The 19,569-nt window shown below is 33.7% G+C and overlaps 1 protein-coding gene and 1 long non-coding RNA gene across 2 annotated transcripts; one reads left to right on the forward strand and one right to left on the reverse strand.

Annotated features, from left to right (window-relative positions):
- LOC18613143 lies at positions 7,539–8,387 on the forward strand. The gene has a single exon (XM_007050239.2). The coding sequence runs from the start codon at positions 7,585–7,587 to the stop codon at positions 8,161–8,163; it is 579 nt and encodes a 192-aa protein (XP_007050301.2). The 5' UTR covers positions 7,539–7,584; the 3' UTR covers positions 8,164–8,387.
- On the reverse strand, positions 13,996–18,919 carry LOC18613144. The gene is made up of 4 exons (XR_001927753.1): positions 18,880–18,919; positions 14,920–15,717; positions 14,546–14,653; positions 13,996–14,419 (listed from the first exon to the last, which is right to left on the reverse strand). It is a non-coding gene; the product is annotated as an uncharacterized LOC18613144 (long non-coding RNA).

The following is a 19,569-nucleotide window of genomic DNA, read 5'->3' on the forward strand; positions in this document are numbered from 1 at the left end:
GGAAAGGTGAATCGTGTGGCAGATGCCCTTAATAGGAAGATCGAGCTCATAGCTCACAAAGTGATCGTACCAATGACAATCAGCAAAGTAACCACTAAATTTGGAATCTTATTGAAGAAAATTTACATTGAGATCCTCAAGCAATTTCCATCATGAAGTTGGTAGAGAGTGGGAAGTCCAAATATTTTTGGGTCTAAAATGGGCTTCTACTAACAAAAGGACTATGAATCTTTATCCCAAGAGTAGGAGAGCTAAGGTAGAAATTGAGGCAAGAATGCCACGAAACTCCTTAGGTTGGATATCCAGGTTGGTAGCGGACCATTGCATTATTGAAACAAGGTTATTAATGGCCTAGTGTGTGGTAGGATGGGATGAATTATACCAAAAGGTGTCTCATTTTCCAATAAGACAAAGTGGAGACACAAAAACTGACAGGGATGCTTGAACCATTACCAGTATTAAGTAGGCCATGGAAAAATATATCTCTTGACTTCATAGTAAGACTTCCTAAAATGAGAGATATGACAACAATTCTGATGGTAGTGGATCATTTTTCAAAGTATGCTACATTTATCTAATACAAAAGTTTGACATTACAGAAAAAACAACACTTACAATTTTCAAACATGTGGTGGAGTATTGGGGAATACCTAAGAACATTATTAGTGACAGAGACCCACAATTTACTAGTTTATTTTGAAAAGAGCTTTTTAAGCTATTAGGTTCAGAACTTAACATTTTCTCTAGTTATCATCCATAGATAGATGGTCAAATAAAACGCTTCAATGCATTATTGGAGGAATATTTACGACACTTTATGCAAGCAAACTAGAGGAATTGGTCGAATCTATTGGATGTGGTTTAGCTATGTTTCAATTTACAGAAGAGTACTATCATGAACAAAACCCTTTTCAAGGTCATTGCTGGACAACAACCTAGACTTCCCCACACCTTAGTGGAGTCTTATAGCAGAAAGAGCTCTCGAGCATTCAACTTTGCTAAGGAGTGGAGACAAAATACAAAGATTGCTCAAGCTTATCTAGAGAAAGCTTTCATCAGCATGAAGAAATGGGTAGACAAAAATCGCAAAGAATAACACTTCAAGGTGGGGCACTTGGTGTTAATGAAGTTGGTACCTGAACAACTTAGATTTTTAAGAAAAAGGGATGGACGACTAGTGCAAAAGTATGAAGAGCTCGTGCCAATTACTGCCAAGGTGGAGAAAACCTCTTACAAGATTGATCCACCTAAGTGGATGAGAGTGCATTTAGTGTTTCACGTTAGCAACCTGAAGCCGTTCCATGCAGATCCAGTAGATGTAAGTAGAAGTTAAGCCACAAGAGTTACCATCACCATTAAGCCACCATCGCAACATCGAGTAAAGGAGATTCTTGTAGAGAGAATGACCATCATCAATCGACGGCTAACATAGGGGTATTTGGTGAAATGGGAAGGTTTAGGGACAAATGAGATCACTTGAAAAAAGGAAGCCGACCTTTGCACCTTTAAGCAGAAGATTAAAAAATTTCTAGCCAACCAGTCAATAAAAAACGTCGACAGATTGAATGGGGGAAGATGTCATGAGCTAACCTTATATAGGGCTCTAATAGGGTAAAATTGCATAGAAGATTAAGTTTTTTGTACTCGCAAGGGAGATGTCCTCCTTTCAAATATTGTAATGGCATTTGGTGACAGTTCTAGAAATCCTTGTTAAGTTTTTAGGGGGAAGACCCTTTAGGAAGGGAATGTCCCCATTTCACACATTGTAATGGTTATTGGGGAAATACTTGTAAAATCTCGTAATCTTTTTATAGGGGGTGAGCAGTAGGCGGATTGTTGGGCTGCCTTATTGGGAAAGATATGTTTATAACGAGTCATCTAAGGCTGCCCCTATGGCCCGATGGTAGTGTTTTTGAGTCCTTTTGTACCTTTTTTAATATTAATAAAATATTTTTCTTTTTGTGGCTTTAGTGGTTGCATATATGGCATTTGTTATACCCTTTGATTTTAATGTTGTGTTGCCTTAATTTAATTTATGGCTATTGTTGTTATTTGTTCAAATTTGAGTTATTGGCTGGCTTGTTTGGAAGCGTCCACACAAGCGCCGCATGAACTATCATATACTTAAGTGAAAGAGTGTAGTTCGTGACACCTAATCTATCTTTTACTGATGTGGAATGTGTGACACATAAAGCCTAACTGGGCATTGGTTTACAATGCACCTGTTGCATAGGTCAATACAATCTGAGGGTTTTTGGCATTGCATTGGCTTATCTTGTGCATCAGCTCCTTTAGGCAAACCTATAAATCATTGTTTTCATTAGTTAAAATATGCATAAAAGTTATACCGTACTTTTCATCAACTAACTTTTCTTTAATATAAAAAATAATATTAGAAACAATGTTGAAGAATAATCAAGCGTGATTGTTGTTAATTATTTGATCCTAAAACTTAGATTATTTTAATATTTTTAAATTTTTTGATGTGCATTTGATCTATTTAAGTTTTGATCAAATGGTTGACATGATAGGTTTTTTGATATATTTTTTATGTTATTTTGAATTCTTAATCCTAGCTTTTTTCTTGTGTTTATAGCATAGGAAACAAATTTAACAAAAACTTAAAAGATTTTAAAAATGTAAAAGAGAGAGACTCACATGATCCAATAATTAGCAAGGCTATCAAGAATGCCAACTTGAGGTTAGCAACTTTCCCCATTTTGCTGTTTTGGAATGTACTTTTGGGTTTGATTTTCTTCTATATAGCTTTAATTAGTTTAAGAAAATTTACACAATTTGTTGGTCCCGTTAATATGTGCTAGAGGAAGGGGGTGAATAGCACAATTTGGCTCTTGACAAGATGTGAAACTAATTTTCAGAACTTAAGAAAGCAAAAACAGAGTATAAAATGCACAACAATTTATAGTGGTTCGGTCCAAGACCTACATCCACTATCTTGATTATCCAACCAAGGATTTTCCCAATGATTCATTAAGAATCCGGTGAAATTCACAAGCTTTCATCAAGTTTTTACAATGGCTTTTCGCAAGCTCAGCCAAAACCTTTAAACTAGTTTTTCACGGGCTCAACTAAAACCCAAATTGGTTTTCCAAGGCTCAACCACAACTTATAACATTCAAGCTTTCCCAAGCTTGAACAACCCCTTAGAGTAACTCTTTCACTCTAAATATACAAGAATAGAAGTTAAAGAAAGTACCTATGATCACAAGTTGATCTGAATGGTACAAGATTGAGTGCTAAATACAATGACAAAGAGTAGGCGTTTAAGTGCAGATACGTGCAGTGAAGCTTTTCTGATTTTTTTTCTTTCTAAAGCTCAAATCTCATTCAAGGCTTCAAAAAACTTATTTCTTATTGTTGGAAGACCTTTTTATACTTGGAGATGCAACTTTGATGGTAGTTTGACAGTTTATGGCCGTTGGAAACAATTGAGGATGAGTTCTAGCCGTTAATCTGTCTTGTAGTGTTCTGGTTCAAATTGCAGACAGAGAGCTTTTAGTCGACTAACTTGGTTGACTAAGTTGATTCTGTTTCTGGTTTACATATTCTGGCAGAGAGCACTTAGTTGACTGACTTGGTTGACTAAGTTGGTTTTGTTTCTCAAACTCTTCAGGCCGCCATTTCTCCAATTCGAAATTTGGTCAACCAATGTTCTTCCTTGTTTAACCAACAAGCTTCCTCCTTGTTATTCAGTTACATCTTGTTGATTTTATTCATCTTTTTCTTTCAAAAATACCCTTTGAAGATTTAAGAAATTAATTTCATGTATTAATTTCTTGCACACGTAAATAAAAGAATTAGACACAAATAAATGGAAATATTTTATTATTATAAAAAACTAATGGAGCCAACACAATTTATAAGGGAAGGTATCATAAATACACATGGCAAGTATCTCCATAGATAGAAGGCATTTTATCATTGATGGAAAGGAATTTAGTAGCACGGAGGATTATAGGTTGATTTTTGTGAGGAAAAAATCCTTTCCACAACTTGTTGATTTGGGGCAAATAATAAGATTATTGATCAAAGATCTGGCTCAAATTAATTTACTATAAATATAAAATGTTCCAAGAAAAGTTTGTGATCCTTGAGATTTATTTATAAATGGTCTTTGATTTACTATATGGTAAGAGATCCAATTTAATTTTTAAGTATAAAATTAAAAGAAAATTATCTTCACCTAACTCAACATTAACAATAGTTGATCTCATAATGATTTTGAATCTACCTTGATAGATCATAAATGGAAAACATGGATGAGAAATTTAAATTTATTAACTCTTAGATTTGCAGTCTTTAACTTATGATGAAATACGATTATGAACTAAAATTATAATTAAGCTATGTTAAAATTTTATGATAATTTTCACAAAAGCAAATTCGTAGGAATTAATTCTCTTTGAATATCAAAGAGGCAATCGAATTATGTATATTTCTTTCCAAATATATATAATTGTCACCTTTACAACACTAGGTTCCTTAACTGTGACTTTTTCTCGGGTTTTGCTACACGTTAGTTGCCACTCTTGTTGCTTGGATACTCCTTGCCCAACAAGAAAGCCATGAACTTGTTACGCTTTGGATAGTCCCTCATTCAGTGTGATCCTTTGCACAAAAAACATTTGGTGGGTTTCCTTTCCTTGCTTTTTCCTTTGGGTGGCATGTCTATCCTTGGTCTATTTCTCTAACTCATTGTCCTTATTTCCCTTACCTTTTCCCTTTTCCTTGGGCCAAGATGAGCGAAACTTGATCATACCCTTGGTCACTGCAATGGATCGTGTGAGGTCTTGCATGTCTCTACATTGAAGCTCCTGTTTTTCACATGGCTTTAACCTATCCATAAATGCAAATAGGGCTTTTTTTCTCACTTAAGTCTCTTACTTGAAGTACTAATCGAAAAACTCTTTAATATACTCTTGCATTTTGCCTATTTCAAACAACCTTTGTAGTTTCCCCTTACCTCGTCCTTGAAACATATTCAAGGTAGAATTGCTATTAAAGCTCCCTCTGGAATGCTTCCTAAATGCTGATGATCATTCACTTGAGTTTGTCATCGCATTGGCACCTTCGCCATAGCAAAGTTGTGTCTGCTAGGTACATTGCAATAGTGTTGATGCACCTAACATCTTTCTTCATCCCCATGGCTTAAAAATACTACTCTAAACTCTACAAAAAATTATTGATCTCTTTGGCCTTCCTCTAGCCCCGAAACTCCTTGGGTTTGGGCACCTTCAATCGGGCTCTCACTTGGATGGTAGACACACCACTCTCTTTAGTTGCCTTGAGTGTAGTGAGCTTATTTCTAAGCCCACATGCCTCGTTCCTCAGTGCCTTGATCAGTTCCTCCAACGCCGCATCTCACTAGTTAATTCAACATGTCCACTGATTCATTGATTCTCGACTACATTGTCCCATGAAACTTGTTGTCTCAAGACCTCAACTCTTCGAAGTCAATTTTGACCTTTTTGAATTTTTCCTTCTTTTCCCTCATGGTCACCTCCACGTTTGACACTCGGTCGTCTAGAGTAGTCAACATATCTCATGAACTAGACTTATCTTGTTTGGTTGCACCTCGAGTCTCTCTCATCTCTTCGGAGGGTGTGAAATGGTTAACTATAGAAGTCATTTATCTTTTCTGTCAATGGAGTTGCTCTAATACCAACTGTCACAGATCGAGTAACTTAAGCAAACATCATACGACCTTAAGCCCTTCTTACCTAAACGAGCTTAAGTAAGCCTCCACAAAACCAATCAAGAACTTAAGGTTCTTGAAGCAATACAATAAACAACAAAGATAATAGAGAAAGAAGATAGGGAGGTTTGAGAGAAATAAGATCTTATTCTCAAACTTGATATGCTTTACAAAAGAGCATAGGGAGGTATTCATAAGTAGTCCCCTCATCTAGCTTATTTACAAATCAAATTTAAGATAAATTGTTAAGACATTCAAATTTAAATGTTCACTCTATTTACATCATCTAAATTTGATATTAATTCTATTTACATTTAAATTTAAATTATATAAACCTATCTACACTTTTAAATGAGTATGCGAACTCTTGATGCATAAAAGAGCTGGGCTTTCTATTTGTCTGGCCAGTCGACTAGTTAGCTTGGACGGTTGGCTTGTCTGGGTCACTAGTTTGCCTGTATTGCAGACCACTTGACTTGTGACACTTGCACTGACCTTCAATTGGCCGAGCTATGTTGGCCCAATGGGCTTGAAACCTCTATCCAAGCATGGCACAATTATGCCTCGAAGAACATGCGCATCGCTAGCTTTTTTCATTTTTTTTTTTATAATGATAGATATTGTTAGGTATGATTTTCCTATGCTTTGCTTAACTTTTGCGATATTGATATGGTCTTATAAGGAAATTTATTTAGCTAAATTAGTTTACATCTTGGCCTTATATAAGATTGATGGTATGGTTAATAAGGCATGATCTTGAAATGCAAGTAAGGATATGCCATTCGATATCTGTCGGCAATGGGTAGTGATCATTTGCTGTTGTATGCTTTCAACTTATACGCAACCAATCAACCAGCCAACAAAAGCATCTTTGAAAAGTTGGAAAATGGAAACGCAAGACGGCTGGATTGTTCCCGCGAATGTTATAACAAAGATAGAAGGAGAAACAAACAAAAATGAGAAAAGGCATCCAGCTCCATCTTATCACCTATGCTATGAGGTACCTTGTGAACTCATATGTTGGTTGCATAAAGAAGGCCCTTTTTGCGTGAAGGAATATGTGTGGAGAAGGCCTAGAAGGGCACCTATATATGAAATTTCCTTTTAATCCAAAGATGACCTCGAAATGATGAGAGCTAAACAAGAAGAGTAGAACCATTAATTAGGTGCACTAAATTTTGGGGACAATTAGGTTTAGGGCTTTTATTTACTTGTTTTCCTTATCACCAAAATTCCACCTCTTAGCAGAATTCCATATTCCAAATTCCCTTCATTATTATTCACAAAAGCCTTTTCTATTTGATCATTGTTTATAGTTGTGAGAAGAGACAAATTAACATTGTAAGAAGAAATACCATTATCATTTACTCTCCACTATTCTCTTCTTTCTTATATATGTAAGTTGATAATCTCGCAAGTAGTCTAGATTTCATATGCATTCTCGAAATTTCAGTTAGAGCTTCATTTTTAAGGGTTCTACTAACTAAAAGAAAGGGGTAAGAAGAATGTTAATTTGGTATCCAATTGCAAATGGTTAGGTGAAGGATAGATGTGATTCCAACTTGTCGTTGAATAATTAGCGTAGGATATAAGCTGGTTCATTACCGTCTTGATTCAATAAACAGAGTTACTTTTACTTTCCACCCACCAATTTTCGACTATCTGATTAATATTTCTCGCGTCAAGTAGTTAGCGTAAGACCTAAGCAAGTCCCACAAAGTTGCAAGACAGAGAATACGAATCATACAACAAATGGTAACAGCAAAGATTCTAAGCTATCTATTGTATAAAGAGCCAATTTTAACACCCTTTTTTCCTACATTATTGCATTTGCATATCCCCTCTTGTCTCTCACTCTCTCATTGTTCATGTCTTGCTTGAGCATAAGGCTCCCTCCAGCCAAGAAGGCATGGAAGAGCTTTACTTCCAAACTGCAAACCAGACTACATAAACTTCACAAATCCAAAGCTATCAAAAGACCCAAGAATAATCGGTTGCAAACAGCTGTTGCAAAAACTACTAGGCCTTCACTTTTCTTGGGACAACGCCTACAGCGTAAGAAGCGTCGTGCCCTTCCTTTTGGGTACCAACGCTACTACGTCTCAAAAAATAAAGCTGCTGCGCCTGTTTACATAGATAAGCTCTTTAAAGATGCGCCTGTCACTGAACTTGTGGGCTTTATTCATCAACAATCATCAGGGAAGGGTGATGTTCAAAGGGAAAAGAATGTGAAGCTCCTTGATCAAGTTGCAGCTGCTGCAGAGGAGGGAACAAGCAAGGAAGGAGAAAAGCAGGGAGATGAAAAATCCAGTGTGGGAGATGATATTGCGAAATCGATAGGAATGGCGCCGCTTATGCTGCATGGAGTAGATGCAAGAGCAGAGGAATTTATTGCTAGTTTCCGAGCAGAAATGGAGCGCCAGGAGATTATAGCACGTAATTTATAGCGCTTGTTAGCGCAACGTTTGGCCCTAGTTTTCTGTTCTTTTTATTAACTATTTTCCCTTTTTCGTTGCCTGTACTATTCAATTGATTGTGGAGGAATATGATTTCAATGGCGTTGAGAAAGTGGGAGGAAAGGGGAAGTTAAATGATGTAAATAAATTGATTAGAGAATGTAATGAGTTGGGATGAAGTCAATTTAAAGCTTGTGGGTTGGTTTAAATTTTCAGTTTTTCCCTCATCAAAGCATGCATCATCTACCGTCTCCTGTATTATATATGTTTTGAGAAGTAGACCGTCCAGTGTCAACAACCACCAAGGCTTAAGCTTAACAGCTCTTCTTTAAAAGAAAAGGTTTACCATATTCTTTGATTGTGGCTGGAGGCAAAACTGCAAGTCCATGTGCTTGTAGTCTGGTAGATGGATATAGTTCCCCTGGTCCTCTCCTGTGTGAAAAGGAGCTCGCAAAGTTAAATTAATGGTGGACGAAATTAAGGAGCTTATTCCAAGATAATGCCTCTTTTCTCCAACGAATATTACTGCTATTTCCACACAAGCCAAAAGAACACCACAATTGAATAATATAAGATTACTTCTAAATCTCACTCGTCTCTCTAATTTGTCTCTAATTAATTGATTTTCTAAATCTCATTTTGTACAATAAATATTGCGACCTCCATATTTTTTTTTGCTTCATTAATTACCCAGTTTTCCAAAAGATTTAATTTTTTTTTATTTATCACCTATTTTTGCCACACATCTAAGCACATTATACTAGTATGGTCCCCTTAATCCATTTTGATAAGGATTATTATGTACAGTTGCAAGTGAATTATTTGTTATTATTTATTTTTTACTAATAATTATATATAAATACATATATTTTGTTATAATTTAGGGTTTAATTCAAACCGCTTAAGAAGATGATTAAATTAATCAATTTAAAAAGTAAATTGATTTAAGCGAAACACCAATCAATTAATAATGTCAAAATAGTAATAAGAAAATCATAAAAAGAGAAAATATAACATTATACGTGATTCGAGAATATTACTTATGTCTACGTACACTATAAAACAATAGAAATTACAATAGCCACACTAACTCACATAACCACTCACCCAAAATTTCTCACTATCTCGATGGTGGATACACAGCCAAAGCAAACCCCAAACTTAAAAAAGAGCTTACAAAGAAGAAAGTTCCAGCTTTCTTTTGTTTCTTTCTTCCACTCTTTACCGAGCATAGAAGGCACGATGACCCTATATACTTTATTTGGCTCTCCAATCTCCCCAGCCTACGTACCAACAACAATGCAGGTGCCGCGGTCGAGTGATCCCTACCCTTTGAAACTGCAAATCACATTCTGACTTGTTTTATTATATCAACAATTAATTTCATTATATCAACAATTAATTTCATTATTCGTTAAAAAACAAATCTTTGTATTCAGATGAATTAAATCTTTTAGGGATTACCACCAAAGATTGAACTTGATCCCATTTAATAATTGTGCGTATTTCTTAATTTAAATTTAAATCATTATATGAGATTACCATGCACAGTTGTATATATTATTTATATAATAATTAAAAATTATTTAAAAAAACAAATGACATTTTAAAAATATAAAAAGTAAAAATTGTTGAGATTCGACCTCATGCTTAAATATGAAATTAATTAAGAAATTAAAAACATAACATAGTGGAAAAATAAAATATGCATTTAATCAAAGAAACATTTGAATCCCACAAGATCAATGTTGGTGTTTTTCGTGTAATTTTTAAATTAATTATGAATACTCATAAGTTCAAATATTACATATCTTGCCCTAGTTATTGTAATCAAGAGCCAATTAAATCCGAGAACGTCTGTGATGAAGTAAGTAATTCGATAAGAGAATAAGACAAATAAAATAGTCTGAAATCTTGCAGTCAAAATCTTTGTTTCTTCACCATTAGAATTTGTCAAGTCTTCCACCACCCAAGTATTTGGCCTCTAACAGTAATCCACACAGTGGTCGAATAAGACCTTCTTAAAGGTGAGATTTTACTTGTGCTAGCAAATTTTGTTTTTAAAACGAAAAAATTAAAAGTTCTTATGGAATCTTATTTCTATCAGACAAAGATAACTATTTTTTTTTTGTGTTTTTACGAAACGGCTAAGACGAGGCTGAAGGCTTCGAGTTTTAGTTGGTTAATATAACATATTTATATAACCAACTAAGTTGCAACCCTAGATACAACATTTGTATTTTTCTTCAATTAAATCCTAGTTAACTTAATTAATTTTCCAACTTTATTTTGGTCCATTTCAATTAAGTCAAACTTAATTGATTATCTTTATTTAATCTCAATCATGTCACTTAATGTATGTGACCTATTAGGCTTCTAACATGTTGGCAATAAATATAAATCATAATCGAATATCAATTTGAAAATTGATTTATATTTATAGATCATGAGCGGTATCTAGCAATACATCATGACCACTTAAATGTTAAAAAATCGATTAAAGAATTTGACAAAACACTTCATTGATAAACCTTTCGGTGCAATATGATTTTTTCATCACATATCCCGAATATGTCATAAAGCATGGCTCAATGTCTAGTGATGACATTCTATATTAGTTCTCGTAGTTTATGACTAACCTTATGAATTTAGGAAACTAACTTTCCTCAAATTAATCATGCTTTAACCAAAGACTTTATACAAGTTAATCAAGAATTGAGAACAACTGAGATACATCCCTTCATATCACTTGGGGTGATGAATCATCTTTTGACCACTCATTCACCTTCGCATGCTTCATGGAATATTCAAAAACATCTTGTTTAGGAATCTAGTCCTCTGCAGATCTGTAAGACTGAAATTAAAGTATGTCATTCCCCATACAAGATGACTTGGTGTTTCAAGTCTGAGGACTAGTTGCATGACTATCATATGAGAACATATACCATAGATACTTGAGTGAAATACCAAATGGAGTTCTCATAGCGAGTCATGTTCAGTGAACTTGTTTTTTAATAAGCACCTACATGTTATCTTTAAGAATCCCTTATACTTCAATTTATGAGATCGATTCCTTACTTTCTAAGTAAGGAAACTTAACATTTACCAGTCTTTAAGAATTGTCAATGCTCTATCTTGACAATACAATGACTAGAAACAATTTTAAGAGCATGGTTTTGATGCATAGTGATATCATAATTGTAACAACTTTACAATTCTCTTACAAGGCCTTTATGTTCCATGGGATTCATCCAATTAGTACTTAATAACTCCTTATTATTGCACTAACATGAAGGAAAGATTCTATCACATATAATTATGTGATTAAGTATACAATAAATGATAATATATATTTCTTGACCAATCCAATTGGCTCGAGGGCATATACCAATAATCTCCCACTTGCACTTGAGTCAATTGCTAACGTATCCAATATCAAACTCTTTCACTTAGCGATTGTGTTTCTATTAGAACAACTCACATTGAAATATTTGGGAATATGTTAATTTATATATTTGAAAATCTCCATGGTCATAATTGAAATGCTAATTTAAATCATAACGAGACCTTAATTTCATTATTATGGCACTTGTTGTTACTTTAACAACTTGAAATCATTTATTGATTTATTATACCAATGATCCAAATATCTCTCCTTTTGTAGTCTAAACAAAAGGATTTGTATCCGATTGTAGATATAATCGTGTTGCTAGCCTTTGTTTTGGAGCCATTCTAATATAACTGCTCAATCGTAACTTTTGTCAATTTAGTATTTAGGATTCTCTCTATGTTAAACTTCTTTAATGTGTCATCTTAAAATCTTTTGTTGAAATCCCTTTTAGGCTTTAACTCTTTAGTCTTATTTTATTTTTGTTAGACTGGTAAATGCATCTTATACATTTTTAATGAGTAACTTATCTTACTCCCACTAACCTTATGATGTGTACAAAATATGTTTAACTTATTCAATGTATTCAACAACTTTGAATTTATTCCATTGAATAAAGATTATTATCCAATCATTCATGTTGGATCATTTAGTAGACTCATCTTATATGATTAGTGCATCAATATGTATCCTACTAATGGTTTGTATATAACGGATGAATCATATATGCATCTTTATGCATCCCATTAAATCAATCTTTGTCAATAGATCTTATCTATTGAATTTCATAATTTCATGACCTTTGACCTTTAAAGTGTCATTAGCTCCCAATATTTCTATCATGCATAGAAACCTTGCCAAGTTAATTTATTTACTGTCCTTTGAGGTGTTATATCTATAACTTTTATGTATACTTATATAAAATAAGTCATTTGTCATTGGTTATTGAATGTATTCCTCTCAAAGGTTAATTCATGTGATTAACTGGGTTTGGAATGCTTTGTGATTAATGTTTTATGAATTACATACGATAATCAATTATTATTTAGTTCTAAGCAATCTTGATTTAGATTTTTTATCTCAATAAGAATGCTTCTTAATTACATGTGTTTATAATCGTATTACGAATTCATTGCGTTAGGACTCAATTTTATCTAAGTCATCTCATTAATTTCCTTTTGATTCATAATAAAAGAAAAAAAAAAGATCTTACAATGACCTTATGACTTAGCATTGAATATTATGTATGCAAGGCTATACTTAAAGATAAATAATTTAGAACAATTTCAAAATAAAATGAGATGTAATGTAAATATAAACATATAAGCTAAGCATCTCGTGCTAGCAACATATAAATTTATGTTTCTCAAACATAAAATAAAATATTCGGCCATAGGTCCAAAACCAGAATATCTCATCTTGGCAATCATATCCTGAAAACATTCAATGTTATAAAATTATTTATTGTTCCACAATTTAATCTAAGCCGACAAGCTTGATCACCATCAGCTAAGGTTGTCGCCTTCATGGTCTTGTTCTTCATTGTTCCTTGTTATTAGTTCCTTCAATATGTCCTACATATAAGAACAAAAATTTTTCCAACAAAATTTATGGTTGGAAAAGATCAAAATTTTCTCAAAGTTTACTTAAGCCGATAATGTCTTTTATCGAAAAAAAAAATTCCATCGATAATGATCAAACAATTATAGACAAAAAAATTTGTTGGTAATACTCAACAACTCCGTTGATAATAATTTTTTATTCTATTAAATTTCATAAAATTAATTGTTAATTTTCATAAAAAATACATTGATGGTTAGTGAAAGTCATTACTAAAAATAGTCTTTATTGATGGAATATTCCATCGATAATTCTCGAAAGTCCATTGGTAAAATAGTCAGGGAAGTCGTTGTTAGTAATGCTATTTCGTCGGTACTATATTGACAATATATTCTATTGACAATGATATTCCTTTGTTGGTAAAGATTTTGTAGGCAAATTTTCAATGGATTTGTCGACGAAACACCAATCAAAAGGCGACAAAGTAGGCATTTTTAAAATTTATGCAATTCGTCGATAAATGAGACAAATTTTGTTGATAATTTATTTCGCAAAAAATATTGATGAGTTTGTCATTATTGAGATTCAATTTCGTCCATAATGAAGTAAAAAATCATCGATACTGATTTCAATCTCGTCTGTGAATTTCGTCGAAAATACGAAGATATTTTTTCAAAAAATGAAATTGATTGATATTTTGGTCCGTTATTGTAATTTCAATTAAGTTAGGAGTCATTGGTTAGATAAAATAAAAAATAAAAAGTTTTGATTTAATAAAAACATATTATAATATCATATAAAAGATACAAATATATTATAAATAAATAATACAAATAGTTTATAACTTTCTAAAATGATTGTATATATTGTGTGAATCCTAAAAGCTAAACGTGCCATCATTGTTCGATGCAAAATTTTCGGTATTAGATGGACCTGTTTGCTTTGATGATTAACTGAAGGTGTTTCCTTTGACGTATTACAACAACTATGCAATAGTGATGCAGCTGGCATCTCGCTTGTGCCAAATTCGTAGAATGGAGGTCTTGACTGTAGTGACACCTCGCTTCAGAGTCTCTACGTCCTTATTAGTGTCTGGCTAGCCCGCAAACTCGGACGTTGGAGCACCCATGCTAACTGCATCAAGTAATGATGCAGCTCGCACTCTTGCGCCAAATTCGTAAACATGGGTGCGGGTGGTCTGCACCCCTCCAAAGGCTTGAGACAATGCTTGCAGATCAAAGTCCAGTTGAGGCAAGGAGCATTCACCATGCTTCTTGATAACGTAGAAGCATAGATTTCCTTAAAAAAATTTGAATTAATTAACTTCATCAGTTTTTGAAATAAAATAAATATTGATATGAAATAATAATTGAATTGAATAAAATATAAATATTTAAAATAGATAAGAACGAACTTTTTACTTACATTTATAATCTTTGACATGTTATCTACAAAATCACTACAACCCGCTAGTTGCTTGTAGGTGTGGTTGAAAAAATCGAAGAATGTCACCAGTCAGTCTATTGCCTCTGACTGCAACAATTGAAATAACATCATCATCAAATGAAATACACAGAACCAGTCACAATAATAATATCAGCATCATCAAGCCACAATCGTAAAAACCAAAGCATCAAAACAAATACACGATAAATAAACAATAATAATATCAACATCATCAAACCATAATTGTAAAAACTGAATCATAAAAATAAATACACAATAACGATCACTATTCAATGCCATTGTAAGGAACGAATAACACTTTCTGTTTGCATGTATAAGAAAAGGTTCAAAACCTTATGTGAGTTCTATAATGCTTCCTTCCTTCTCTATCAAATCGTTCACCTTGGGCTTCTACGATCGATTCCATCAATTCTCAGTGGCCCACACATTATCAAAAAAGTCATTCAAACTTCAGTCGTGATCCATGGTCTAAGCTTCCCTTTCATTGGAGGGTGTTATTTACATCGACTTGGTCCATAGTTATTCTGTGCTCACCCCATAACAAATCTTTCAAGTGGTCTTTATAAATTTTTTCCCAATTTTTTAGACCATTGAAGCATTTGTATAGGCCCACGTAAAAATATCCTTCAAGAACACATTATGTATTAAAGTAAATAAAGTATAACAAATCGATATGGTCATTACAATTAATACTTTGAATAAGTTCCTTCACATCGTTTGGAACTTGCCTCCGAGTAGGCGGCGGACCACTAAAGTGACTCTTTAATATTGTTGTTATTGTCGTAGTCACTCCAATCTTTGCACAAGTATTGTAACATAATGAATTGAATCATTAGATAGTACAAAGTATAAATAATTAATATTTGTAATTGTTGGATGACTGTAAATATACTTCTCTCTAAAACGAGTCAAGGATAATCGACGCTCTACATTAGTTGGAGTCAGTACTCCAACAATGGGCCCTTTAACCCTCAACCTCATTACTAAATAGGATGCATCGTCTCCTTTATTGACGGTTGAAGATTTACCGACGATAGGAATCGTAACAACGCAATTGGCACTTCAATTGGTGGATTAACAGAAGATGCACATTTGTACTCAATTGATGTACCAGAGCCACCTGTAGACATCTATCCCCCAAATAAAAAAAAATATATTAATAAAAAATAAATAAAAAAATAAAATAATATGATATAAATTAAAAAAAAAAACAGAGAAGGGAAAAGATTGAATGTTTGCTTCGCCTCCCTCCTCAGTCAACTCCTTTCAGGCCTGGCCACCCTATGGCTTTCTAATTATCCCCGCCTGCAACAGTCATTTAATACCCCTTGGAGCAGCCGGATTTGGGGGAGAGAGGTCACCTCCGGCTGCCACCCCAAAGTCTCCTTTTGCCAGGAGTCTTGTGATTTTACTTCTGGGATTGTCCAAAAATTTGGAGAACCCGGCTCTATAAAACTATTAAAACTCATACATAAAGAGGGGTTGAGGGATTGCAAAAAAAGGGGATCCAAGAACAAAAAATCCTATTTTTCAATCCAAAAAACAACAGCAACCAAAAGCCCTATTTACTATCAGCAGAATACCCTAGCCACAATGAGAAACTAAATCAAGAAATCACAAAAAAAAGAAAAGAAAGAGAGAAACAAAAATATGAAAAATGCAGTATGGGTCGGCGGTAGGGAAAGTGTCGATTTCCTTCTAGGTTAGGGTAGTTTAAGGGTTTGCTTTTGGGCTTTGAGAGGGAGAGGGGTAGGTGAGTTTTCGAAGAAGGCAACTGGCTCTCAACCGATCGATGTTCGGAGGAAACGGAAGACAGGACTTCGGGTGTGATAGGCCGACGGTGGTGTTTCGCTTGGTAGAGAGAAGTTTGAGAGAGAGAGGGGAAAGTCGAAAAAGAAAGAGAGAGAGACGGAAGGAAGAATCACTTGCTAAGGAAGAAAGAGAGAGAGAGAGAGAGAGAGAGAGAGAGAGAGAGAAGAGAGTGACGTAAGAGAGATAGAGAGAGAGAGAGAAATGAGAGTTGCCGAAAAGAAAGAGAGGAGAAGGGAAGAAACGTAGACTGATGGGAGAGAAAAAGCCGACTAGAGAAAGAAAGGAAAGGTGAAAATGACAGAAGGAGAAGTAAAAAAGGGTTTTTATACCTAGAGTTAAGACTTAAAAAATGACGTCGTTTTGGGTAAAAGGGGGATTGGTCGAAGCAGTGTGTTTTGGAGGATTTCAGGTTGCCAAACAAGCACCCCGATCGGTGCATTTTTGGCGCACCATTCTGAATAAAAATTTGATAAAATTTTGTTTATCAAATCATACTGCTAATAGGATATCCATTCGGAACCGAGAAGTCACAATTCTGAATAAATTTTCCTAGGTTAGAGATTTTGATTAAGACCTCACCAGTACGATGAAAGAGTCTTAATTTTGAATTTCGATGTTTTAATTTTAAATAAATAAAAATTATATATACTTGATTACCAATTAGTCAAAATATAAAAACAAAAAAAATAAGGAAATGATGATAGCCATAAATATGGTAATAGTAATAATAAATACAAAAAAAAGGATGGATAAAATATACACATGAAGATATAAAAGAATATAGGATTATATAAGACAATGAGATTCATGATGATAAATAACTAACAAAAAATCAAAATTCAAAAAATAATAATAAATTCACCATAGTGGTGAATATGGCTAAAATATAAAGGCAACTACATATAATCATAAAAAAAAATTTATAAGAAGATAAAAGAAAACCATGGTTAGTCAAAAAGAAAATAGGTTAGGTTAATAAAGAATGAGAAAGAAGTTTGGTAAAAAAATATATGCAACAAAATATTTGGTTTAAAAATATGATTTTTGGGGAAGTTTATGTAGTAAGATAAATAAGTGTTCACATAGCAAAATACATAACGAAATAAATATGGTTATATAGGAACAATAAGTAAATATAAAATATTCGTTAATGGTATATATGCATACAGGAGGAAATAATAAAATTTTTAAAGATAAGAAACAAATATTAGAATTTATGAGTGCATCACGTATCATTGTTGCATTGTTAAATGTCATAGTATATAGACATATTCTATATATGAGTATAAGCCTCAATGATGGGACTTTTCGAGGGAGTTTGCGAAGGCAAGTTTCTTTGAAAAATTTTCTAGGTGAAAAGATACTTCCGAATCCCACCAGTATGATGAGAGGGTTCGGAGAATATCTTTAATAAAAGGCCTCCGCTCACAATAGGCTTGCATTCATGAAAAACATTATTTTTACTTGCTAACGACTACCCCGATAATAGAATTTACTCGTTAAACTTGCAAGAGAGAGTTTCCAAGTATTGCCTTAGGTGAGAGAATATCCCCGGATCCCACCAGTATGATGGGCGGATTCAGGAAGTATGCTCAATAAAAGGTTTCGTTTGGTATTACTCAAATTCTTTGCCATGCATTTCATAATCACATCATGAGCATGTCATACTTGTAAAACCAAATGGAATATTTTAATTTGTTAATAAAATAAAGATAAATAAAATAAATAATAATTAAGGGAACATAAGAATAAAATTAATGGGTAAGGATAATATATGATTAAATATTACCCTTTGTGGAACGGGTTTTATAAGGATGCTAATCCTTCCCTGTGCGTAACTGTACTCCCGAACCCAACTCTAAATAAAATACTTAGACTAGTTTGTTGTTCTTTAGATGGACCTAAAGTCGATTTAGAACTCCGTCGAATAGAACTGTCACGACCCGGTACTCCCCTCGAGCTCGTGACAACCGCCGCGGTGTCCTGATCAACACTCATTACCCGAAATGTCAATCGGAACCCCGCAAGGCTTTAATATCAGTTTCTCATTTCCCCTGTGAGTAACCGTTGCCAAATATCATGTTCTAAAAGATTTTAAGCTATTTCCAACTTAAATCAATAAAAAAAATGATTTCTATCTTACAGGGGCATTTTGGTCTTTTTTTTCAAAAATCTCGAAACCAGCTAAAAATGTAGTATGCAAGTGAAAAACACATATTTCATAATAAAAAATAAGTTTAGATATCTAAAACATTCATTTAAAGTGAAATTATAACTATTTGAATATAATAAAATATTCAATAAAATATTCTATTTTCTTATAAAACAATATATATAGAGTTGCCGGTAAATAATTTTTGTAGCGTAAAAGCTAAATAAATTCATACATACTGTAATACAGATAACCAAAGTATAAAATTTAATTTACAGTGACACGTGGGCCCACGAACGACCAAAAGTATTAAAAGCGATAAACTTACAGTTTTTGAGGATGCAAGTCCAACTGTAGCCCTCAACAAAGTGAGCTATCTACTGACTATTCTGAGTCTGAAATGGGTGGAAAGGAGGGTGGTGAGATTATATAATCCTAGTGAGTAAACAAATATCATCTAAAATATCTAAAGCTGAGTAAATGGAGACAAATAAAATAGATTAGCATAAAAATGATTCTCAGCATTTCGAACTCATTTTAATAAGATAAAATAATTCATTTCACCAAAATAAACAACGAAGCTTATGATTTCCTGAAAAGTTTGGCTCGTGCCAAAATCATTCTCATACTCAGTTATCAGGGATACCTTGGCCGAGGGCTATCCCAACCGAGTCTGCCAAGGCTGTTAAAAAGTTATGTACGCATAAATCATGTTTTTATTTTGAAAACATAGCCGTTCCTTGGCGTTGGCTGAGTTCACCCTCACGTGGTGGTTTGGCGTGAAGTGAACTCTAAAGTTTTAATCTCAGGAGTTATCCAACCGTGCCTCTCATATTGAGGTATGAATATAATAGGGTTACCGTGCCCCTCTAATAGGTTGGTCCACATAACCCATCTACTACAGCGATCAATTTATAACCCACCAATTCAATAAAATTCAACAGCATGACATGACAATTATTTTATTTTACAGCCTCTTAAGGTAAATCAACATTTCATACTTTTTCAGCACATTTAC

Source organism: Theobroma cacao, chromosome 1 (assembly GCF_000208745.1).
Source record: "Theobroma cacao cultivar B97-61/B2 chromosome 1, Criollo_cocoa_genome_V2, whole genome shotgun sequence".
NCBI classification, from domain to species: Eukaryota; Viridiplantae; Streptophyta; class Magnoliopsida; order Malvales; family Malvaceae; genus Theobroma; species Theobroma cacao.

Coding starts and splice junctions, on each gene's coding strand:
- LOC18613143 (XM_007050239.2), top strand. CDS start 7,585: ATGTCTTGCTTGAGCATAAGGCTCCCTCCAGCCAAGAAGGCATGGAAG.